Below are 26840 nucleotides of genomic sequence, written 5' to 3'. Positions count from 1 at the left end.
ACCACGTCTGTTGACTCATCCAGCTGTAACAGACATATACCAGGAGCTGTACCAGGCCCACCACATCTGTTGACTCATCCAGCTGTAACAGACATATACCAGGAGCTGTGCCAGGCCCACCACGTCTGTTGACTCATCCAGCTGTAACAGACATATACCAGGAGCTGTGCCAGGCCCACCACGTCTGTTGACTCATCCAGCTGTAACAGACATATACCAGGAGCTGTGCCAGGCCTGTTGACTCATCCAGCTGTAACAGACATATACCAGGAGCTGTACCAGGCCTGTTGACTCATCCAGATGTAACGCATAGAATTCACTGGCTTGTATGCGAAGCAGTAATTGTTTCAAAGCATCTCCTGCCATGTCACTGATGCGTTGTGAAACAGTGTTGTTAGATGAAGAAATTGCCTGTATAGTTTTTAAGGCCTTTTCCCTCAGCATTGTCCCAGCCATATCCACGGCAGCAGGAAGAAAGAAGTCCTCCACAATAGTATGGGGCTTGCCTGTTCTGGTGAGTCCCTCACAGTGAGTCATCTCACTCATAATATTCGAGAACCGGGGTTACGCAAGTAACCTTAAGTTATCGATACATATTATAAATACATCCACATAGTTATCAACATCAACATAACTACAGCAACATCAAGTCAACACCATATTAGTGACCCGCGAACAACCGTATAACTAAACCAACATCAAGTCAACACCATAACATCCACATCATTGCCTCTATTGGTCTCTAGGGCTGGGTGATATGGTCTCTAGGGCTGGGTGATATGATCTCTAGGGCTGGGTGATATGGGCTCTAGGGCTGGGTGATATGGTCCCTAGGGCTGGGTGATATGGTCTCTAGGGCTGGGTGATATGGTCTCTAGGGCTGGGTGATATGGTCTCTAGGGCTGGGTGATATGGTCTCTAGGGCTGGGTGATATGGTCCCTAGGGCTGGGTGATATGGTCTCTAGGGCTGGGTGATATGGTCTCTAGGGCTGGGTGATATGGTCTCTAGGGCTGGGTGATATGGTCTCTAGGGCTGGGTGATATGGTCTCTAGGGCTGAGTGATATGGTCTCTAGGGCTGGGTGATATGGTCTCTAGGGCTGGGTAACCTCAGGGTGGCAAAACATACAGTGGGGAGAACAAGTATTTGATACACTGCCGATTTTGCAGGTTTTCCTACTTACAAAGCATGTAGAGGTGCTTTGTAAGTAGGAAAATCTGCAAAATCGGCAGTGTATCAAATACTTGTTCTCCCCACTGTACATTCTACGTGATTTCAATGGGTCTTACTCCATTCTGATTGATTTATACTGTTCAATTCAACTTCAACCAAAAGTTCCAAAAGTTTCCATACTGCCACGTAGGGCTGCATGATATTGGCAATACATCTAGGCTTTTATTTTTAACCAAATATTGCAATTGTGATTAGACTTGCAATTTAGATCAAAACACTTGGGTGAACTGCTGTAGTCATGGAAATAGAATGATTATTATGATTATGTAGTAAAAATATAATTATAATAACAGTGGGCACTTTGAACACAGTGTTGTTTGACATGACAACCAATGAAAAAGCCAGGGAGGCGTTCATAGAACTAGGAATTAGATTACTAATATAATCACTATGGAGGTGTTATTGTGACAGGGCAGGAACCAAAGTGTTGGTCAGTGTTTCCCAGGGGAATGATAATACTATTAAGATCTCTATGGAGGAGTTATTGTGACAGGATAGGAACCAAAGTGTTGGTCAGTGTTTCCCAGGGGAGTGCCAATACTAATAAGATCTCTATGGAGGTGTTAATGTGACAGGATAGGAACCAAAGTGATGACCAGTGTTTCTCAGGGGAGTGCCAATACTAATAAGATCTCTATGGAGGTATTATTGTGACAGGGTAGGAACCAAAGTGTTGGTCAGTGTTTCCCAGGGGAGTGCTAATACTATTAAGATATCTATGGAGGTGTTATTGTGACAGGGTAGGAACCAAAGTGTTGGTCAGTGTTTCCCAGGGGAGTGCCAATACTAATACGATCTCTATGGAGGTGTTATTGTGACAGGGTAGGAACCAAAGTCTTGGTCAGTGTTTCCCATGGGACCCCTATAATCTTTGGCTTACTTCATGTAGCTAACCTATTCCTCTCTCGTGTTGGTTGCTGCAACCAACATGCTGATTTAGGCCTACACCAGCACTGGTATCAGACTGTATTAGACAGCTATGTTTGCTCTGACGCAGTACATTTATTAGCTTGCCAGCTAACGGGAAAAGACTAACTAGATGTTTGCAGACAGTAACATCCACAAACTAATAGAGTAATTATAGAATGCTTATGGATTTCTATAAAGAAGCAAAGGGGAAAGCAGCATAGATGTCATCAACATATTATTGCATTTGCTGCATCGACCATGCAGACTGAAGACATCGACCATGCAGACTGAAGACATCGACCATGCAAACGGTCTGCAAATGATCTCGTGCTCAACCAACAACAACTGCGCTCCTTGTGTTACAGGGGGCGGGGCTTGGTGAGAGAGGAAGAGAAATGACCCAAGTAGCGGAGTAAACTATACAGAGTGAAATACTGTTACCATGGTCAGGTTAAAAGGGTGTGTGTGTGTGTGTGTGTGTGTGTGTGTGTGTGTGTGTGTGTGTGTGTCGTACCTCCTGGTCAGGTGATATGGCGACAGAGAAGACTTTAACCCCGTGTTGCCTGGCCTCATTGGCAGCTTCCTGTATCCCCCCACAGGGCTCCTTGTAACCTGTTAGAGGATGACCGTCCGTCACCACGACGATGTACTTATTTTCCTGGTAGTGGGAGCCCCTGAACACACACACCGGATAGAAAGGGACGTAATGAGACACACTGCAACAACAAAAACACTAGACAGGTACTATAGAGAAACCACTAGACAGGTACTATAGAGAAACCACTAGACAGGTACTATAGAGAAACCACTAGACAGGTACTATAGAGAAACCACTAGACAGGTACTATAGAGAAACCATTAGACAGGTACTATAGAGAAACCACTAGACAGGTACTATAGAGAAACCATTATACAGGTACTATAGAGAAACCATTAGACAGGTACTATAGAGAAACCATTAGACAGGTACTATAGAGAAACCACTAGACAGGTACTATAGAGAAACCACTAGACAGGTACTATAGAGAAACCATTATACAGGTACTATAGAGAAACCACTAGACAGGTACTATAGAGAAACCACTAGACAGGTACTATAGAGAAACCACTAGACAGGTACTATAGAGAAACCACTAGACAGGTACTATAGAGAAACCATTAGACAGGTATTCAGATGATGAAAGGGAGGGGAATGGTGATTAATGGGCAGGGCCAGGGGACAGTTAAGGGGTGTGGTCAGAGAGGAATGAGGGAGACATCCTGATGAGCCTTTCTAATGACGTGTATGTGTGTATTACCCTATGAGCAGCTCAGCGATGCCTCTCTTGATGGCACAGTCAGTGTGTGTTCCCTTGCCGATGTAGCTGATGCCCTTGATGTCACTGATGAGCGCCTGGCGCTCGGTGGCGATGTCACTCAGCTGGCGCACTAAGATGATCTCATCAGAGTAGTGCAGCGCTCCAGAGTTCCATGTCAGGGACCGGTCACATGGGTGGCGCCTAGCAACAACAACACACACAGAGAAAAGTTATATCGCATCACTAACCACGTTACCATCAACAGTTTTTAGGTGAAAAAGTCATATCTTATAAAAAAATCACGACAGCTGGGATGGAAACAGGAAGTTTTGGTAAAATGTTAGAAATGTCGACCGATAATGTCTCTGTCGACATGGTGGAATTCTTTGTGCCTGTAAAATTATTTATGCAGGAAATGGCGCTGGAAACACCTTTATGCGCAAATATTGATATATTGAACACTAAACAAAATATAAACGCAACATGCAACAATATTTTACTGAGTTACAGATCATATAAGGATATCAGTCAATGGAAATACATCTTTGAGGCCCTAATCTATGGATTGAGTGGGAATAACAGATATGCATCTGAGATTACTGAGTAGTTTGGTTCATTAGGCTGACCTCCAGTCTTCATTGTTCATCAGGCTGACCTCCAGTCTTCATGGTTCATCAGGCTGACCTCCAGTCTTCATTGTTCATCAGGCTGACCTCCAGTCTTCATGGTTCATCAGGCTGACCTCCAGTCTTCATGGAAATTACTGAGTAGTTTGGTTCATCAGGTTGATCCCCAGTCTCCATGGAGATTACTGAGTAGTTTAGTTCATCGGGCTGACCTCCAGTCTCCATTGAGATTACTGAGTAGTTTAGTTCATCAGGCTGACCTCCAGTCTCCATGGAGATTACTGAGTAGTTTGGTTCATCAGGCTGACCTCCAGTCTTCATGGTTCACCAGGCTGACCTCCAGTCTCCATGGGGATTACTGAGTAGTTTGGTTCACCAGGCTGACCTCCAGTCTCCATGGAGATTACTGAGTAGTTTAGTTCATCAGGCTGACCTCCAGTCTCCATGGAGAATACTGAGTAGTTTGGTTCATCAGGCTGATCCCCAGTCTCCATGGAGATTACTGAGTAGTTTAGTTCATCAGGCTGACCTCCAGTCTCCATGGAGATTACTGAGTAGTTTGGTTCATTAGGCTGACCTCCAGTCTTCATGGTTCATCAGGCTGACCTCCAGTCTTCATGGTTCATCAAGCTGACCTCCAGTCTTCATGGGGATTACTGAGTAGTTTGGTTCACCAGGCTGACCTCCAGTCTCCATGGAGATTACTGAGTAGTTTAGTTCATCAGGCTGACCTCCAGTCTCCATGGAGAATACTGAGTAGTTTGGTTCATCAGGCTGATCCCCAGTCTCCATGGAGATTACTGAGTAGTTTAGTTCATCAGGCTGACCTCCAGTCTCCATGGAGATTACTGAGTAGTTTGGTTCATTAGGCTGACCTCCAGTCTTCATGGTTCATCAGGCTGACCTCCAGTCTTCATGGTTCATCAAGCTGACCTCCAGTCTTCATGGTTCATCAGGCTGACCTCCAGTCTTCATGGAGATTACTGAGTAGTTTGGTTCATCAGGCTGACCTCCAGTCTTCATGGTTCCTCAGGATGACCTCCAGTCTTCATGGTTCATCAGGCTGACCTCCAGTCTTCATGGTTCATCAGGCTGACCTCCAGTCTTCATGGTTCATCAGGCTGACCTCAAGTCTTCATGGAGATTACTGAGTAGTTTGGTTCATCAGGCTGACCTCCAGTCTCCATGGAGATTACTGAGTAGTTTGGTTCATCAGGCTGACCTCCAGTCTTCATGGTTCATCAGGCTGACCTCCAGTCTTCATGGAAATTACTGAGTAGTTTGGTTCATCAGGCTGACCACCAGTCTCCATGGAGATTACTGAGTAGTTTGGTTCATCAGGCTGACCTCCAGTCTTCATGGAGATTACTGAGTAGTTTGGTTCATCAGGCTGACCTCCAGTCTTCATGGAGATTACTGAGTAGTTTGGTTCATCAGGCTGACCTCCAGTCTTCATGGTTCATCAGGCTGATCCCAAGTCTCCATGGAGATTACTGAGTAGTTTGGTTCATCAGGCTGACCTCCAGTCTTCATGGTTCATCAGGCTGACCTCCAGTCTTCATGGTTCATCAAGCTGACCTCCAGTCTTCATGGTTCATCAGGCTGACCTCCAGTCTTCATGGAGATTACTGAGTAGTTTGGTTCATCAGGCTGACCTCCAGTCTTCATGGTTCCTCAGGATGACCTCCAGTCTTCATGGTTCATCAGGCTGACCTCCAGTCTTCATGGTTCATCAGGCTGATCTCCAGTCTTCATGGTTCATCAGGCTGACCTCCAGTCTCCATGGAGATTACTGAGTAGTTAGTTTGGTTCATCAGGCTGACCTCCAGTCTTTATGGTTCATCAGGCTGACCTCCAGTCTTCATGGAAATTACTGAGTAGTTTGGTTCATCAGGCTGACCTCCAGTCTCCATGGAGATTACTGAGTAGTTTGGTTCATCAGGCTGACCTCCAGTCTTCATGGAGATTACTGAGTAGTTTGGTTCATCAGGCTGACCTCCAGTCTTCATGGAGATTACTGAGTAGTTTGGTTCATCAGGCTGACCTCAGTCTTCATGGTTCATCAGGCTGATCCCAAGTCTCCATGGAGATTACTGAGTAGTTTGGTTCATCAGGCTGACCCCCAGTCTTCATGGAAATTACTGAGTAGTTTGGTTCACCAGGCTGACCTCCAGTCTCCATGGAGATTACTGAGTAGTTTAGTTCATTAGGCTGACCTCCAGTCTTCATGGTTCATCAGGCTGACCTCCAGTCTTCATGGTTCATCAGGCTGACCTCAGTCTTCATGGTTCATCAGGCTGATCCCAAGTCTCCATGGAGATTACTGAGTAGTTTGGTTCATCAGGCTGACCTCCAGTCTCCATGGAGATTACTGAGTAGTTTAGTTCATTAGGCTGACCTCCAGTCTTCATGGTTCATCAGGCTGACCTCCAGTCTTCATGGTTCATCAGGCTGACCTCCAGTCTTCATGGTTCATCAAGCTGACCTCCAGTCTTCATGGTTCATCAGGCTGACCTCCAGTCTTCATGGAGATTACTGAGTAGTTTAGTTCATCAGGCTGACCTCCAGTCTTCATGGTTCATCAGGCTGACCTCCAGTCTTCATGGTTCATCAAGCTGACCAACCAGTCTTCATGGTTCATCAGGCTGACCTCCAGTCTTCATGGAGATTACTGAGTAGTTTGGTTCATCAGGCTGACCTCCAGTCTTCATGGTTCCTCAGGATGACCTCCAGTCTTCATGGTTCATCAGGCTGACCTCCAGTCTTCATGGTTCATCAGGCTGATCTCCAGTCTTCATGGTTCATCAGGCTGACCTCCAGTCTCCATGGAGATTACTGAGTAGTTTGGTTCAGCAGGCTGACCTCCAGTCTTCATGGTTCATCAGGCTGACCTCCAGTCTTCATGGAAATTACTGAGTAGTTTGGTTCATCAGGCTGACCTCCAGTCTCCATGGAGATTACTGAGTAGTTTGGTTCATCAGGCTGACCTCCAGTCTTCATGGAGATTACTGAGTAGTTTGGTTCATCAGGCTGACCTCCAGTCTTCATGGAGATTACTGAGTAGTTTGGTTCATCAGGCTGACCTCAGTCTTCATGGTTCATCAGGCTGATCCCAAGTCTCCATGGAGATTACTGAGTAGTTTGGTTCATCAGGCTGATCCCAAGTCTCCATGGAGATTACTGAGTAGTTTGGTTCACCAGGCTGACCTCCAGTCTCCATGGAGATTACTGAGTAGTTTAGTTCATCAGGCTGACCCCCAGTCTCCATGGAGATTACTGAGTAGTTTGGTTCATCAGGCTGACCTCCAGTCTTCATGGTTCATCAGGCTGACCTCCAGTCTTCATGGAAATTACTGAGTAGTTTGGTTCATCAGGCTGACCTTCAGTCTCCGTGGAGATTACTGAGTAGTTTGGTTCATCAGGCTGACCTCCAGTCTTCATGGTTCATCAGGCTGACCTCCAGTCTCCATGGAGATTACTGAGTAGTTTAGTTCATCAGGCTGACCCCCAGTCTCCATGGAGATTACTGAGTAGTTTGGTTCATCAGGCTGACCTCCAGTCTTCATGGTTCATCAGGCTGACATCCAGTCTTCATGGAAATTACTGAGTAGTTTGGTTCATCAGGCTGACCTTCAGTCTCCATGGAGATTACTGAGTAGTTTGGTTCATCAGGCTGACCTCCAGTCTTCATGGTTCATCAGGCTGACCTCCAGTCTTCATGGAAATTACTGAGTAGTTTGGTTCATCAGGCTGACCTCCAGTCTCGATGGAGATTTCTGAGTAGTTTGGTTCATCAGGCTGACCTCCAGTCTTCATTGTTCATCAGGCTGACCTCCAGTCTTCATGGTTCATCAGGCTGACCTCCAGTCTTCATGGAGATTACTGAGTAGTTAGGTTCATCAGGCTGACCTCCAGTCTCCATGGAGGAGATTACTGTGTAGTTTGGTTCATCAGGTTGATCCCCAGTCTTCATGGAGATTACTGAGTAATTTGGTTCATCAGGCTGACCTCCAGTCTCCATGGAGATTACTGAGCAGTTTGGTTCATCAGGCTGACCTCCAGTCTTCATTGTTCATCAGGCTGACCTCCAGTCTTCATGGTTCATCAGGCTGACCTCCAGTCTTCATGGAGATTACTGAGTAGTTTGGTTCATCAGGCTGACCTCCAGTCTTCATTGTTCATCAGGCTGACCTCCAGTCTTCATGATTCATCAGGCTGACCTCCAGTCTTCATGGAGATTACTGAGTAGTTAGGTTCATCAGGCTGACCTCCAGTCTCCATGGAGGAGATTACTGTGTAGTTTGGTTCATCAGGTTGATCCCCAGTCTTCATGGAGATTACTGAGTAGTTTGGTTCATCAGGCTGACCTCCAGTCTTCATGGAGATTACTGAGTAATTTGGTTCATCAGGCTGACCTCCAGTCTCCATGGAGATTACTGAGTAGTTTGGTTCATCAGGCTGACCTCCAGTCTTCATTGTTCATCAGGCTGACCTCCAGTCTTCATGGTTCATCAGGCTGACCTCCAGTCTTCATGGAGATTACTGAGTAGTTTGGTTCATCAGGCTGACCTCCAGTCTCCTTGGAGATTACTGAGTACTTTGGTTCATCAGGTTGATCCCCAGTCTCCATGGAGATTACTGAGTAGTTTAGTTCATCAGGCTGACCTCCAGTCTCCATGGAGATTACTGAGTAGTTTGGTTCATCACGCTGACCTCCAGTCTCCATGGAGATTACTGAGTAGTTTGGTTCATCAGGCTGATCCCCAGTCTCCATGGAGATTACTGAGTAGTTTGGTTCATCAGGCTGATCCCCAGTCTCCATGGAGATTACTGAGTAGTTTAGTTCATCAGGCTGACCTCCAGTCTCCATGGAGATTACTGAGTAGTTTAATTCATCAGGCTGACCTCCAGTCTCCATGGAGATTACTGAGTAGTTTAATTCATCAGGCTGACCTCCATTCTCCATGGAGATTACTGAGAAGTTTGGTTCATCAGGCTGACCCCCAGTCTTCATGGTTCATCAGGCTGACCTCCAGTCTTCATGGAGATTACTGAGTAGTTTGGTTCATCAGGCTGACCTCCAGTCTCCATGGAGATTACTGAGTAGTTTAGTTCATCAGGCTGACCTCCAGTCTTCATGGTTCATCAGGCTGACCTCCAGTCTTAATGGTTCATCAGGCTGACCTCCAGTCTTCATGGTTCATCAGGCTGACCTCCAGTCTTCATGGAGATTACTGAGTAGTTTGGTTCATCAGGCTGACCTCCAGTCTCCATGGAGATTACTGAGTAGTTTAGTTCATCAGGCTGACCTCCAGTCTTCATGGTTCATCAGGCGGACCTCCAGTCTTAATGGTTCATCAGGCTGACCTCCAGTCTTCATGGTTCATCAGGCTGACCTCCAGTCTTCATGGAGATTACTGAGTAGTTTAGTTCATCAGGCTGACCTCCAGTCTTCATGGTTCATCAGGCTGACCTCCAGTCTTAATGGTTCATCAGGCTGACCTCCAGTCTTCATGGTTCATCAGGCTGACCTCCAGTCTTCATGGAGATTACTGAGTAGTTTGGTTCATCAGGCTGACCTCCAATCTTCATTGAGATTACTGAGTAGTTTGGTTCATCAGGCTGACCTCCAGTCTCCATGGAGGAGATTACTGAGTAGTTTGGTTCATCAGGCTGACCTCCAGTCTACATGGAGGAGATTACTGAGTAGTTTGGTTCATCAGGCTGATCCCCAGTCTTCATGGAGATTACTGAGTAGTTTGGTTAATCAGGCTGACCTCCAGTCTCCATGGAGATTACTGAGTAGTTTGGTTCATCAGGCTGATCCCCAGTCTTCATGGTTCTTCAGGCTGATCCCCAGTCTTCATGGGGGAGATAACTGAGTAGTTTGGTTCATCAGGCTGACCTCCAGTCTCCATGGAGATTACTGAGTAGTTTTGTCATCAGGCTGATCCCCAGTCTTCATGGTTCATCAGGCTGACCCCCAGTCGTCATGGTGGAGAATACTGAGTAGTTTGGTTCGTCAGGCTGACCTCCAGTCTCCATGGAGATTACTGAGTAGTTTTGTCATCAGGCTGCTCCCCAGTCTTCATGGTTCATCAGGCTGACCTCCAGTCTTCATGGAGATTACTGAGTAGTTTGGTTCATAAGGCTGACCACCAGTCTTCATGGAGGAGAATACTGAGTAGTTTGGTTCATCAGGCTGACCCCCAGTCTTAATGGTTCATCAGGCTGACCTCCAGTCTCCATGGAGATTACTGAGTAGTTTGGTTCATCAGGCTGACCTCCTGTCTTCATGGAGGAGAATATTGAGTAGTTTGGTTCATCAGGCTGACCCCCAGTCTTCATGGTTCATCAGGCTGACCTCCAGTCTCCATGGAGATTACTGAGTAGTTTAGTTCATCAGGCTGACCTCCAGTCTCCTTGGAGATTACTGAGTAGTTTGGTTCATCAGGCTGACCTCCAGTCTTCATGGAGGAGATGACTGAGTAGTTTGGTTCATCAGGCTGTCCTCCAGTCTCCATGGAGATTACTGAATAGTTTAGTTCATCAGGCTGACCTCCAGTCTCCATGGAGATTACTGAGTAGTTTGGTTCATCAGGCTGACCTCCAGTCTCCATGGAGATTACTGAGTAGTTTGGTTCATCAGGCTGACCTCCAGTCTTCATGGTTCATCAGGCTGACCTCCAGTCTTCATGGAGGAGATAACTGAGTAGTTTAGTTTATCAGGCTGACCTCCAGTGTTCTCTTGAAGTTATTGAGGGATGATGATGTTTTGGCAATGTGAAGATAAGAATGGTACCTCTGTATCTGATAGAGAATTGACTATGTGAGGTGTGGCAGTTGAGAGGGTGAAGGTTATTACAGTGTCTTCAGAATTAACCTGGAAGAATCCATTGGAGGGTTTAGGTCAACTGGGACCTGGTAGAATCCATTGAAGGGTTTAGGTAAGCTGTCTGGGACCTGGAAGAATCCATTGAAGGGTTTAGGTAAACTGGGACCTGGTAGAATCCATTGAAGGGTTTAGGTAAACTGGGACCTGGTAGAATCCATTGAAGGGTTTAGGTAAACTGGGACCTGGTAGACTCCATTGAAGGGTTTAGGTAAACTGTCTGGGACCTGGGAGAATCCATTGAAGGGTTTAGGTAAACTGGGACCTGGGAGAATCCATTGAAGGGTTTAGGTAAACTGGGACCTGGTAGAATCCATTGAAGGGTTTAGGTAAACTGTCTGGGACCTGGGAGAATCCATTGAAGGGTTTAGGTAAACTGGGACCTGGTAGAATCCATTGAAGGGTGTAGGTAAACTGGGACCTGGTAGAATCCATTGAAGGGTTTAGGTAAACTGGGACCTGGTAGAATCCATTGAAGGGTTTAGGTAAACTGGGACCTGGTAGAATCCATTGAAGGGTTTAGGTAAACTGGGACCTGGTAGAATCCATTGAAGGGTTTAGGTAAACTGGGACCTGGTAGAATCCATTGAAGGGTTTAGGTAAACTGGGACCTGGTAGAATCCATTGAAGGGTTTAGGTAAACTGTCTGGGACCTGGGAGAATCCATTGAAGGGTTTAGGTAAACTGGGACCTGGTAGAATCCATTGAAGGGTTTAGGTAAACTGGGACCTGGTAGAATCCATTGAAGGGTTTAGGTAAACTGGGACCTGGTAGAATCCATTGAAGGGTTTAGGTAAACTGGGACCTGGTAGAATCCATTGAAGGGTTTAGGTAAACTGGGACCTGGTAGAATCCATTGAAGGGTTTAGGTAAACTGGGACCTGGTAGAATGCATTGAAGGGTTTAGGTAAACTGGGACCTGGTAGAATCCATTGAAGGGTTTAGGTAAACTGTCTGGGACCTGGGAGAATCCATTGAAGGGTTTAGGTAAACTGGGACCTGGTAGAATCCATTGAAGGGTTTAGGTAAACTGGGACCTGGTAGAATCCATTGAAGGGTTTAGGTAAACTGGGACCTGGTAGAATCCATTGAAGGGTTTAGGTAAACTGGGACCTGGTAGAATCCATTGAAGGGTTTAGGTAAACTGGGACCTGGTAGAATCCATTGAAGGGTTTAGGTAAACTGGGACCTGGTAGAATCCGTTGAAGGGTTTAGGTAAACTGTCTGGGACCTGGTAGAATCCATTGAAGGGTTTAGGTAAACTGGGACCTGGTAGAATCCATTGAAGGGTTTAGGTAAACTGGGACCTGGTAGAATCCGTTGAAGGGTTTAGGTAAACTGTCTGGGACCTGGTAGAATCCATTGAACGGTTTAGGTAAACTGGGACCTGGTAGAATCCATTGAAGGGTTTAGGTAAACTGGGACCTGGAAGACTACATTGAAGGGTTTAGGTAGACTGGGACCTGGTAGAATCCATTGAAGGGTGTAGGTAAACTGGGACCTGGTAGAATCCATTGAAGGGTTTAGGTAAACTGGGACCTGGTAGAATCCATTGAAGGGTTTAGGTAAACTGGGACCTGGTAGAATCCATTGAAGGGTTTAGGTAAACTGGGACCTGGTAGAATCCATTGAAGGGTTTAGGTAAACTGGGACCTGGTAGAATCCATTGAAGGGTTTAGGTAAACTGGGACCTGGTAGAATCCATTGAAGGGTTTAGGTAAACTGGGACCTGGTAGAATCCATTGAAGGGTTTAGGTAAACTGGGACCTGGTAGAATCCATTGAAGGGTTTAGGTAAACTGGGACCTGGTAGAATCCATTGAAGGGTTTAGGTAAACTGGGACCTGGTAGAATCCATTGAAGGGTTTAGGTAAACTGGGACCTGGTAGAATCCATTGAAGGGTTTAGGTAAACTGGGACCTGAAGAATCCATTGGAGGGTTTATGTAAACTGGGACCTGAAGAATCCATTGGAGGGTTTAGGTAAACTGTCTGGGACCTGAAGAATCCATTGAAGGGTTTAGGTAAACTGGGACCTGGAAGAATCCATTGAAGGGTTTAGGTAAACTGGGACCTGGTAGAATCCATTGAAGGGGTTAGGTAAACTGTCTGGGAGGTATGTGTATTGATGAAAGTGCATAGTTGGTGTACATTAATGTGTATTAATAGACAAGATATTGAGTTTCTTAAACAAAGGTGCAGATGGAGCCAGGTAACAAGAGGAGGTGGCTATTTATTTTATTTAACCTTTATTAAGCCTTCTAAATGTATTTTGTATGATGAGTATTTTGTGTAGGTAGGAGGCATATATTCTGGCCCAAACAATATTACAGTGAACGAGATATGTGTAAATTAATCTCTAGTATAGAGTTAGGAAGCACTAATCTGTCTGATGTTACCAACAGATTTAATCACCTACAGACAAATTGATTATGACCTTTCCAGGATAACTTTTCATCAATTAAAACTCTAGTGGGTGTGGCCTGTTCCATTTCAGTCCCACCAAATGAGATTGCCTTTTTTCTTTTTTACAACAATATTTCTTATTACTAGAGAATGGGCATGGCCACTAAACTTAGATTTTTTAAAAAACATTTAAAGATCATTTGTTTATCTGTAAACATTCAGAAAATGTGGCCATGCCCAAGTTGGTTTCATTAATTAGTGAATCAAAATGATTGTGTGATAAAATTTAATGGGTGTCATCAGCAATGAGAATGGGAAGTGCAGTAGAAGACCCAACAGCCGTTTGCATAAACACAACTTTACAACCAACCACTAACCACTATAAAAACTAGACTGGTTGAACCCTCAACACTAATTCTAACCCTCCACTATAAAAACTAGACTGGATAAACCCTGACCACTAATCCTCCACTATAAAAACTAGACTGGTTAAACCCTCACCACTAATTCTAACCCTCCACTATAAAAACTAGACTGGTTAAACCCTCACCACTAACCCTCCACTATAAAAACTAGACTGGTTGAACCCTCAACACTAATTCTAACCCTCCACTATAAAAACTAGACTGGTTGAACCCTCAACACTAATTCTAACCCTCCACTATAAAAACTAGACTGGTTAAACCCTGACCACTAATCCTCCACTATAAAAACTAGACTGGTTAAACCTTCACCACTAATTCTAACCCTCCACTATAAAAACTAGACTGGTTAAACCCTCACCACTAACCCTCCACTATAAAAACTAGACTGGTTGAACCCTCAACACTAATTCTAACCCTCCACTATAAAAACTAGACTGGTAAAACCCTCACCACTAATCCTCCACTATAAAAACTAGACTGGTTAAACCCTGACCACTAATCCTCCACTATAAAAACTAGACTGGTTAAACCCTCACCACAAACCCTCCACTATAAAAACTAGACTGGTTAAACCCTCAACACTAATCCTAACCCTCAGCTATAAAAACTAGACTGGTTAAACCCTCACCACTAATCCTGACCCTCCACTATAAAAACTAGACTGGTTGAACCCTCACCACAAACCCTCTGCTATAAAAACTAGACTGGTATTGAACACTGTGTCACACCACAGGACATCTTGGCCCTGGTAGATGCACAGGCATTTGCATAAACACATTGTTCTCTATCATAAACATGACTATATAACCAATTATATGTATAATCATGAAAACCATAATAACGCAATCTAGAAAGTAATATTTAATGATCAACCCGTGTCAAACGCTTTGGATAAATCTAAAAAGATGCCAAGAGCGTCTACCTTGAGATACCTAGAGATGAGATAGTTGTAGATGAGATACCTAGAGATGAGATAGTTGTAGATGAGATACATTGAGATGAGATACATAGAGATGAGATAGTTGTAGATGAGATACCTAGAGATGAGATAGTTGTAGATGAGATACATAGAGATGAGAGTTGTAGATGAGATACCTAGAGATGAGATAGTTGTAGATGAGATACATAGAGATGAGATAGTTGTAGATGAGATACATTGAGATGAGATACATAGAGATGAGATAGTTGTAGATGAGATACCTAGAGATGAGATAGTTGTAGATGAGATACATTGAGATGAGATACATAGAGATGAGATAGTTGTAGATGAGATACCTAGAGATGAGATAGTTGTAGATGAGATACATAGAGATGAGAGTTGTAGATGAGATACCTAGAGATGAGATAGTTGTAGATGAGATACATTGAGATGAGATAGTTGTAGATGAGATACATTGAGATGAGATAGTTGTAGATGAGATACATTGAGATGAGATACATTGAGATGAGATAGTTGTAGATGAGATACATTGAGATGAGATACATTGAGATGAGATAGTTGTAGATGAGATACCTAGAGATGAGATAGTTGTAGATGAGATACATTGAGATGAGATACATTGAGATGAGATAGTTGTAGATGAGATACATTGAGATGAGATACATTGAGATGAGATAGTTGTAGATGAGATACATTGAGATGAGATACATTGAGATGAGATAGTTGTAGATGAGATACCTAGAGATGAGATAGTTGTAGATGAGATACATTGAGATGAGATAGTTGTAGATGAGATACATTGAGATGAGATAGTTGTAGATGCCTTTTTCTTATTCAAAAGTTGATTGATGATTTTCCAAGTTGGCTTTAAATTATTTAAGAATTCTGGGAATGTGTTAGTAAAATATATTTTTGGGGATATCCGACGTAAGTGAGTAAATTTGTTCTTATACTTTTTGTAATTGGCAGAATTCAGTGGAGAGGGATTGGTGAGAAACATTTTAGACAACTTTTAACTGAGTATTTTTTGAGACCGGTTGTAAACCAAGGTTTCCTGAACCCTTCTGCTGCTCTCCTACGTGGTTTAACTAAGGGAAAATAATGGTGAAATACAGAAATGAAAGATGTGAGGAAAAGTCTGGTAAGCAGGCTCTACATCAGGCTGATTATAAACATTTTCCCATGAAATATCCCCCATCAACATTTTAAAGCGCTCACAATTACTTTAGTTAAATATTCTACATTTAATGCTACTAATCATTCCCATCTGTTGATTTCCAGCTGCCAACGAGAAGTGGAAGGTTGGAAAGTGGTCAGAAATGCCTACCTGCATTAGCCACATTACTCAAAGAATTAGTAAAAATATTATCAATAAGGGTGTCAGATGAACATCACTCTGTGGTCTGATAGATGAGGGGACACAGATAGATGGAGTATAACGGATTCACTCTGTGGTCTGATAGATGAGAGGACACAGATAGATGGAGTATAACGGATTCAGTCTGTGGGCTGATAGATGAGGGGACACAGATAGATGGAGTATAAAGTATTCTGATAGATGAGGGGACACAGATAGATGGAGTATAACGGATTCAGTCTGTGGGCTGATAGATGAGGGGACACAGATAGATGGAGTATAAAGTATTCTGATAGATGAGGGGACACAGATAGATGGAGTATAACGGATTCACTCTGTGGTCTGATAGATGAGGGGACACAGATAGATGGAGTATAACGGATTCAGTCTGTGGTCTGATAGATGAGGGGACACAGATAGATGGAGTATAACGGATTCAGTCTGTGGTCTGATAGATGAGGGGACACAGATAGATGGAGTATAACGGATTCAGTCTGTGGTCTGATAGATGAGGGGACACAGATAGATGGAGTATAAAGTATTCAGTCTGTGGTCTGATAGATGAGGGGACACAGATAGATGGAGTATAAAGTATTCAGTCTGTGGTCTGATAGATGAGGGGACACAGATAGATGGAGTATAACGGATTCAGAAGGTCAGATGTCAGTGAGTGGTTCGAGAGAAACACACTTTTTTTTGCGTTTGGAAATTTTATGGGATCTTTTATTTCATCTCATGAAACATGTTTAGTTTATATTTTTGTGCGGTACAGTAACCGTCAAATGGAAGTAAACTTGGAGTCATGAGATGATATGGTGTGTGTGGTCCTCCCACTACGACTCCGAAAACAGTTTTTAAAGGCTACAGATGAAATAAGTGATGATGAACTTCCCAGGGTGAGGAAAAGGCACGGAGATCTTCATGCTCTCTTCCAATAACTATCTAGGGTCTTATTCTGGTGAACTGATGACTTGACTAAGAGCTTTCACATTACCACAGCAACACCACTGACTAGCTGAACTATTTCCACGTGAGGGGAACCTGGGCCTTAAGCAGCACAGCCATGAGACAACCATAAAGTACTGTTCTGTAATGGACAGCCAGGGTGTGTGTTACATCATGTGTGTGTGTGTGTGTGTGTGTGTGTGTGTGTGTGTGTGTGTGTGTGTATCTTACATCTCTTTGAGCTCCATGATGAAGCGTTCAGTAAAGCTCTTGATCTGGTCGATGTAGAAGTTGGGAGGTTTGGCCCTCAGAGCAACACTCTCAGACGTGTCCAGCACAAAGAACAGGTCCACCGGACACTCTGAACACACACACACACACACAGGAAACATGAGCATATGACATATCTGTATATCTGTATACACATAGAACAGAAACAGTAGACAGTGCGTTCAGAAAGTATTCAGTATTCAGACCTCTTCCCTTTTTCCACATTTTGTTGCATTACAGACTTATTCTAAAATGGATTCAATTAATGTTTTTGCTCATCAATCTACACAAAATACCCCATAATGACAAAGAGAAAACAGGTGTTTAGACATTCTTGCAAATAAAAATAAAAAACAGAAATACCTTATTTACATAGTATTCAGACCCTTTGCTATGAGACTTAAAATTGAGCTCAGGTGCATCCTGTTTCCATTGATCATCCATGAGATGTTTCTACAACTTGATTGGAGGTGAATTCAATTGATTGGACATGATTTGGAAAGGCACACACCTGTCTATAAAAGGTCCCACACTTGACAGTACATATCAGAGCAAAAACCAAGCCATGAGGTCAAAGGAATTGTCCATATAGCTCCGAGACAGGATTGTGTCGAGGCACAGATCTGGGGAAGGGCACCAAAACATTTCTGCAGCATTGAAGGTCCCCAAGAACACAGTGGCCTCCATCATCCTTAAATGGAAGAAGTTTGGAACCACCAAGACTCTTCCTAGAGCTGGATGTCTGGCCAAACCCGAGCAATTGGGGAGAAGGGCCTTGGTCAGAGAGGTGACGAAGAACAATGGTCACTCTGACAGAGCTCCAGAGTTCCTCTGTAGAGATGGGAGAACCTTTGCAGAAGTACAACCATCTCTGCAGCACTCCACCAATCAGGGCTTTATAGTAGAGTGGCCAGACAGAAGCCACTCCTCAGTAAAAGGCACGTGATTGCCTGCTTGGAGTTTGCCCTAAAGGACCCTCAGACCATGAGAAAGAAGATTATCTGGTCTGGTGAAACCAAGGTTGAACTCTTTGGCCTGAACGCCAATTATCACGTCTGGTGGAAACCTTTAAAGAACCAATTAAATCAATCACAGTGTGATGTCATAGTCATGTTCCCTCTAAGATGCACGCGGTCGCCTCGGACTGCAGAAGAAATATCAGCTAGTGCAGAGAAGCATGAGATTAAGCTTCACTCATCTTTCTAGTTTTCCCCCTTAGTTAACACTATCAACGTTTCGCTCTACTGTGGGAATTGGAATCGAATCATCGCAATATTATCCACTTTCAATGTAACATACCGAAACAAAACGAACTATGCAAAACTTAGTATGCAAAAATGGTGCTGGAAGAAATGGCTGCAGTTTTAAAGGGCGTCCAACCAATTGTGCTATTGTGTGATTTTTTCACGTTATTTGTAACCTATTTTGTACATAATGTTTCTGCAACCAAATCTTACGGCAAAAAAAGAGCTTCTGGATTTCAGGACAGCGATCACTCACCTCGGATTAGACAAAGAGCTTCTGGATATCAGGACAGCGATCACTCACCTCGGATTAGACAAAGAGCTTCTGGATATCAGGACAGCGATCACTCACCTCGGATTAGACAAAGAGCTTCTGGATATCAGGACAGCGATCACTCACCTCGGATTAGACAAAGAGCTTCTGGATATCAGGACAGCGATCACTCACCTCGGATTAGACAAAGAGTTTCTGGATATCAGGACAGCGATCACTCACCTCGGATTAGACTAAGAGCTTCTGGACATCAGGACAGCGATCACTCACCTCGGATTAGACAAAGAGCTTCTGGATATCAGGACAGCGATCACTCACCTCGGATTAGACAAACAGCTTCTGGATATCAGGACAGCTATCACTCACCTCGGATTAGACAAAGAGCTTCTGGATATCAGGACAGAGATCACTCACCTCGGATTAGACAAAGAGCTTCTGGATATCAGGACAGTGATTACTCACCTCGGATTAGACAAAGAGCTTCTGGATATCAGGACAGCGATCACTCACCTCGGATTAGACTAAGAGCTTCTGGATATCAGGACAGCGATCACTCACCTCGGATTAGACAAAGAGCTTCTGGATATCAGGACAGCGATCACTCACCTCAGATTAGACAAAGATTTTTCTTAAATTAGCAAGAAGCACAAGACATTCTCCAAACACCCGACAGGGCCATCATCCCCATTATTTGCAAGAGGAGGCGACGCAGGTACAGAGGACAAAGAGCCGGATGCCTCGTCAGGACCCGGAGAAGGCGAGTGGGAAAGCTGCCATTACCGTCAATACTACTCGCCAATGTGCAATCATTGGACAATAAACTAGACGAGGTACGATCAAGAATATCCTACCAACGGAACATCAAAAACTGTAGTATCCTATGTTTCACGGAATCGCGGCTGAATGACGACATGGGTATTCAGCTAGCAGGATATACGCTGCACCGGCAAGCTAGAACAGCACACTCCGGTAAGACGAGGGGGGCAGTCTGTGCATATTTGTAAACAACAGCTGGTGCACGAAATCTAAGGAAGTCTCTAGATTTTGCTCGCCTGAAGTAGAGTATATTGTCATAAACTGCAGGCCACACTACTTGCTTAGAGAGTTTTCAGCTATATTTGTCGTGGCTGTTTATTTACCACCACAGACAGATGCTGGCACTAAGACCGCACTCAGTCAGCTGTATAAGGAAATGAGCAAACAGGAAACCACTCACCCAGAGGCGGCGCTCCTAGTGGCAGGAGACTTTGATGCAGTGAAACTTAAATCAGTTCTACCAAATTTCCATCAACATGTTAAATGTGCAACCAGAGAGAAAATAATTCTAGATCACCTGAACTCCACACACAGAGACACGAACAAAGCTCTCCCTCACCCTCAATTTGGTAAATCCGACCACAACTCTATCCTCCCGATTGAGGAGTACACCACATCAGTCACTGGTTTTATCAATAAGTACATCGAGGATGTCGTCCACACAGTGACTGTACGTACATACCCCAACCAGAAGCCATGGATTACAGGCAATATTCGCACTGAGCTAAAGGGTAGAGCTGCCGCTTTCAAGGTGCGGGACTCTATCCCGGAAGCTTACAAGAAATCCTGCTATGCCCTCCGACAAACCATCAAACAGGCAAAGCGTCAATACAGGGCTAAGATTGAATCCTACTACACCTTCTCCAACACTCGTCGGATGTGGCAGGGCTTGCAAACTATTACAGACTACAAAGCTAAATCACTTCTATGCTCGCTTCGAGGCAAGCAACACTGAGGCATGCATGAGAGCATCAGCTGTTCCGGACGACTCTGTGATCACGCTCTCCGTAGCCGACGTGAGTAAGACCTTTAAACAGGTCAACATACAAAAGGCTGCAGGCCCAGACGAATTACCAGGACGTGCGCTCCGGGCATGTGCTGACCAACTGGCAGGTGTCTTCACTCACATTTTCAACATGTCCCTGATTGAGTCTATAATACCAACATGTTTCAAGCAGACCACCATAGTCCCTGTGCCCAAGAACACAAAGGCAACCTGCCTAAATGACTACAGACCCGTAGCACTCACGTCCATAGCCATGAAGTGCTTTGAAAGGTTGGTTATGGCTCACATCAACATCATTATCCCAGAAACCCTAGACCCACTCCAATTTGCATACCGCCCAAACAGATCCACAGATGATGCAATCTCTATTGCACTCCACACTGCCCTTTCCCACCTGGACAAAAGGAACACTTATGTGAGAATGCTGTGCACTGACTACAGCTCAGCGTTCAACACCATAGTGCCCTCAAAACGTATCACTAAGATAAGGAACATGGGACTAAACACCTTCCTCTGCAACTGGATTTAAAAAAAAAATGATTTCACCTTTATTTAACCAGGTCGGCTAGTTGAGAACAAGTTCTCATTTACAACTGCGACCTGGCCAAGATAAAGCGTAGCAATTCGACACATACAACAACACAGAGTTACACATGGAATAAACAAAACATACAGTCAATAATACAGTAGAACAAAAGTAAACAAAAAGTCTATATACAGTGAGTGCAAATGAGGTAAGTTAAGGAAATAAATAGGCCATGGTGGCAAAGTAATTACAATATAGCAATTAAACACTGGGACGGTAGATCGGCAGAAGATGAATGTGCAGGTAGAGATACTGGGGTGCAAAGGAGCAAAATAAATAAATACCAGTATGGGGATGAGGTAGGTAGATGGGCTGTTTACAGATAGGCTAAGTACAGGTGTAGTGATCTGTAGACTGCTCTGACAGCTGGTGCTTAAAGCTAGTGAGGGAGATGTGAGTCTCCAGCTTCAGAGATGTTTGCAATTCGTTCCAGTCATGGGCAGCAGAGAACTGGAAGGAAAGACGACCAAAGGAGGAATTGGAATTGGATCCTGGATTTCCTGGCGCGCCGCCCCCATGTGGTGAGGGTAGGTAGCAACATATCTGCCACACTGATCCTCAACACTGGAGCTCCCCAGGGGTGTGTGCTCAGTCCCCTCCTGTACTCCCTGTTCACCCACGACTGCATGGCCAGGCATGACTCCAACACCATCATTAAGTTTGCAGACGACACAACAGTGGTAGGCCTAATCACCGACAATGACGAGACAGCCTATAGGGAGGAGGTCAGAGACCTTGCCGGTGGTGCCAGAATAACAACCTATCCCTCAAAGTAACCAAGACTAAGGAGATGATTGTGGACTACAGGAAAAGGAGAACCGAGCACACCCCCATTCTCATCTACGGGGCTGTAGTGTAGCAGGTTGAGAGCCTCAAATTCCTTGGTGTCCACATCAACAACAAACTAGAATGGTCAAATCACACCAAGACAGTGGTGAAGAGGGCACAACAAAGCCTATTCCCCCTCAGGAAACTAAAAAGATTTGGCATGCGTCCTGAGATCCTCAAACGGTTCTACAGCTGCAACATCGAGAGCATCCTGGTTGCATCACTGCCTGGTATGGCAATTGCTCAGCCTCTGACCCCAAGGCACTACAAAGGGTAGTGTGTACGGCCCAGTACATCACTGGGGCCAAGCTTCCTGCCATCCAGGACCTCTATACCAGAAGGTGTCAGAGGAAGGCCCTACAAATTGTCAGCCACCCCAGTCATAAACTGTTCTCTCTACCACTGCACGGCAAGCGGTACCAGAGTGCCAAGTCTAGGACAAAAAGGCTTCTCAACAGTTTTTACCCCCAAGCCATAAGACTCCTGAACAGGTAATCAAATTGCTACCTGGACTATTTGCATTGTGTGCCCCCCCAACCCCTCTTTTTACGCTGCTGCTACTCTCTGTTCGATCATATATGCATAGCCTCTTTAACTATACGTTCATGTACATACTACCTCAATTGGGCCGACCAACCGGTGCTCCCGCACATTGGCTAACCGGGCTATCTGCATTGTGTCCCACCACCCACCACCCGCCAACACCTCTTTTACACTACTGCTACTCTCTGTTCATCATATATGCATAATCACTTTAACCATATCTACATGCACATACTACCGCAATCAGCCTGACTAACCGGTGTCTGTATGTAGCCTCGCTACTGTATATAGCCTGTCTTTTTACTGTTGTTTTTATTTTTTGTACCTACCTATTGTTCAACTTATACCTTTTTTTGCACTTCTGGTTAGAGCCTATAAGTAAGCATTTCACTGTAAAGTCTACACCTGTTGTATTTGGCGCAGGTGAGAAATAAACTTTGATTTGATTTGAGTTGAACTGTGCAAGACATTTTGTTGTAGGCAGAGGACATTGGAATACTGCATTGACAGGCATGACTCGAGCCTGTACTCTACACAGACTGGTGCGCCATAACCAATCAGAGCTGCAATAGACCTATATGCAAATAGCCATTGCCATATATGGATCTTTTCCATTCACTTAGAACTGGACTGTGTTAACAGCATGAGCGGTCGTGAGTAGATGTGCTTGTTTGAGATCAAAGCGAGAGATGCATGTAGCCTGTTGTTCACATTCTTTGCTAGTTAGTGAGTTATTATCCCAGTTATAGCAAATTTATACTCAACAATTGTGGAGTGGTTGCTTCCTTCAAGAACACAAAATCTGTACATTTCATCTGTTAGGTAAAGAGCTTTTTTATGTCTTCAAGGGGCAGTGTTGTATTCTGAGAACAAGCTAAGTAGTGAATAGGCAGAGGGTAGCATCCTTTTCGGATTCTCTGTAATAATGGTATCGGAATAATAATGACGTTTATTTTGTTAACTGTTTTCTTTTTTTCATCAAACAACACAAAACATTTTCAGTCACGTCTTCGTCTGAAGGACAAGTGGATTAACAGGTTCATGTCAAGCTCTTCATGATTTTCTTCAAAAGTCTCATGGAATGTAGACCTACATTGAACACCACACATTGGCTGCTACTGTAGGCTGAATGACAGAACAGCTATTTCCATGTTATGGGATCCATTTTTCTCCATTGTTTTTGATGTTAAGCCACTCTGGTGGACCTACATTATGATCACATAGCCACAGTTGCCTACTTGGTCACTGTTATAACTGTAACTTAGCGGGTACAGCCTCAGAGATCACAGTAAACCACTGTTAAAACTGTAACTTAGCGGGTACAGCCTCAGTGATCACAGTAAACCACTGTTAAAACTGTCACTTAAAGCGGGTATAGCCTCAGTGATCACAGTAAACCACTGTTAAAACTGTAACTTAGTGGGTACAGCCTCAGTGATCACAGTAAACCACTGTTAAAACTGTAACTTAGCGGGTACAGTCTCAGTGATCACAGTAAACCACTGTTAAAACTGTAACTTAGCGGGTACAGCCTCAGTGATCACAGTAAACCACTGTTAAAACTGTCACTTAGCAGGTACAGCCTCAGTGATCACAGTAAACCACTGTTAAATCTGTCACTTAGCGGGTACAGCCTAAGAGATCACAGTAAACCACTGTTAAAACTGTAACTTAGCGGGTACAGCCTCAGTGATCACAGTAAACCACTGTTAAAACTGTAACTTAGCGGGTACAGCCTCAGTGATCACAGTAAACCACTGTTAAAACTGTCACTTAGCGGGTACAGCCTCAGTGATCACAGTAAACCACTGTTAAATCTGTCACTTAGCGGGTACAGCCTCAGAGGTCACAGTAAACCACTGTTAAAACTGTAACTTAGTGGGTACAGCCTCAGTGATCACAGTAAACCACTGTTAAAACTGTCACTTAGCGGGTACAGCCTCAGTGATCACAGTAAACCACTGTTAAAACTGTCAATTAAAGCGGGTACAGCCTCAGTGATCACAGTAAACCACTGTTAAAACTGTAACTTAGCGGGTACAGCCTCAGTGATCACAGTAAACCACTGTTAAAACTGTAACTTAGCGGGTACAGCCTCAGTGATCACAGTAAACCACTGTTAAAACTGTAACTTAACGGGTACAGCCTCAGTGATCACAGTAAACCACTGTTAAAACTGTCACTTAGCGGGTACAGCCTCAGTGATCACAGTAAACCACTGTTAAAACTGTAACTTAGCGGATACAGCCTCAGTGATCACAGTAAACCACTGTTAAAACTGTCACTTAGCGGGTACAGCCTCAGTGATCACAGTAAACCACTGTTAAAACTGTCACTTAGCAGGTACAGCCTCAGTGATCACAGTAAACCACTGTTAAAACTGTAACTTAGCGGGTACAGCCTCAGTGATCACAGTAAACCACTGTTAAAACTTTCACTTAGCGGGTACAGCCTCAGTGATCACAGTAAACCACTGTTAAATCTGTCACTTAGCGGGTAGAGCCTCAGAGATCACAGTAAACCACTGTTAAAACTGTAACTTAGCGGGTACAGCCTCAGAGATCACAGTAAACCACTGTTAAAACTGTAACTTAGCGGGTACAGCCTCAGTGATCACAGTAAACCACTGTTAAAACTGTCACTTAGCGGGTACAGCCTCAGTGATCACAGTAAACCACTGTTAAAACTGTCACTTAGCGGGTACAGCCTCAGTGATCACAGTAAACCACTGTTAAATCTGTCACTTAGCGGGTAGAGCCTCAGAGATCACAGTAAACCACTGTTAAAACTGTAACTTAGCGGGTACAGCCTCAGAGATCACAGTAAACCACTGTTAAAACTGTAACTTAGCGGGTACAGCCTCAGTGATCACAGTAAACCACTGTTAAAACTGTAACTTAGCGGGTACAGCCTCAGTGATCACAGTAAACCACTGTCAAAACTGTAACTTAGCGGGTACAGCCTCAGAGATCACAGTAAACCACTGTTAAAACTGTCACTTAGTGGGTACAGCCTCAGAGATCACAGTAAACCACTGTTAAACTGTCACTTAGCGGGTACAGCCTCAGTGATCACAGTAAACCACTGTTAAAACTGTAACTTAGCGGGTACAGCCTCAGTGATCACAGTAAACCACTGTTAAAACTGTAACTTAGCGGGTACAGCCTCAGTGATCACAGTAAACCACTGTTAAAACTGTCACTTAGCGGGTACAGCCTCAGAGATCACAGTAAACCACTGTTAAAACTGTAACTTAGCGGGTACAGCCTCAGAGATCACAGTAAACCACTGTCAAAACTGTAACTTAGCGGGTACAGCCTCAGTGATCACAGTAAACCACTGTTAAAACTGTCACTTAAAGCGGGTACAGCCTCAGTGATCACAGTAAACCACTGTTAAAACTGTCACTTAGCGGGTACAGCCTCAGTGATCACAGTAAACCACTGTTAAATCTGTCACTTAGCGGGTACAGCCTCAGAGATCACAGTAAACCACTGTTAAAACTGTAACTTAGCGGGTACAGCCTCAGTGATCACAGTAAACCACTGTCAAAACTGTAACTTAGTGGGTACAGCCTCAGTGATCACAGTAAACCACTGTTAAAACTGTCACTTAGCGGGTACAGCCTCAGTGATCACAGTAAACCACTGTTAAAACTGTCACTTAGCAGGTACAGCCTCAGTGATCACAGTAAACCACTGTTAAAACTGTCACTTAGCGGGTACAGCCTCAGTGATCACAGTAAACCACTGTTAAAACTGTCACTTAGCGGGTACAGCCTCAGAGATCACAGTAAACCACTGTTAAAACTGTAACTTAGCGGGTACAGCCTCAGTGATCACAGTAAACCACTGTTAAAACTGTAACTTAGCGGGTACAGCCTCAGTGATCACAGTAAACCACTGTTAAAACTGTCACTTAGCGGGTAAAGCCTCAGTGATCACAGTAAACCACTGTTAAATCTGTCACTTAGCGGGTACAGCCTCAGAGATCACAGTAAACCACTGTTAAAACTGTAACTTAGCGGGTACAGCCTCAGAGATCACAGTAAACCACTGTTAAAACTGTAACTTAGCGGGTACAGCCTCAGTGATCACAGTAAACCACTGTTAAAACTGTAACTTAGCGGGTACAGCCTCAGTGATCACAGTAAACCACTGTTAAAACTGTAACTTAGCGGGTACAGCCTCAGTGATCACAGTAAACCACTGTTAAATCTGTCACTTAGCGGGTACATCCTCAG

General features: G+C 44.2%; 1 protein-coding gene across 1 annotated transcript in view; it reads right to left on the bottom strand.

The window, feature by feature from the left end:
* Positions 1 to 26840, bottom strand: part of LOC110517228 (collagen alpha-1(VI) chain) — a 105459-nt gene that overhangs the window by 65034 nt on the left and 13585 nt on the right. The window contains exons 2-4 of the mRNA XM_036986771.1: positions 17262 to 17391; positions 3442 to 3642; positions 2658 to 2817 (exon numbers count right to left, since the gene is read on the bottom strand). Of these exons, the coding sequence (XP_036842666.1) occupies positions 2658 to 2817; positions 3442 to 3642; positions 17262 to 17391 (491 nt within the window). The remainder of the gene's footprint in view (positions 1 to 2657; positions 2818 to 3441; positions 3643 to 17261; positions 17392 to 26840) is intronic.

The sequence above is a fragment of the Oncorhynchus mykiss genome, chromosome 8 (genome assembly GCF_013265735.2).
Source record: "Oncorhynchus mykiss isolate Arlee chromosome 8, USDA_OmykA_1.1, whole genome shotgun sequence".
NCBI lineage: Eukaryota > Metazoa > Chordata > Actinopteri > Salmoniformes > Salmonidae > Oncorhynchus > Oncorhynchus mykiss.
This window is presented reverse-complemented; position numbering and strand designations above follow the sequence as displayed.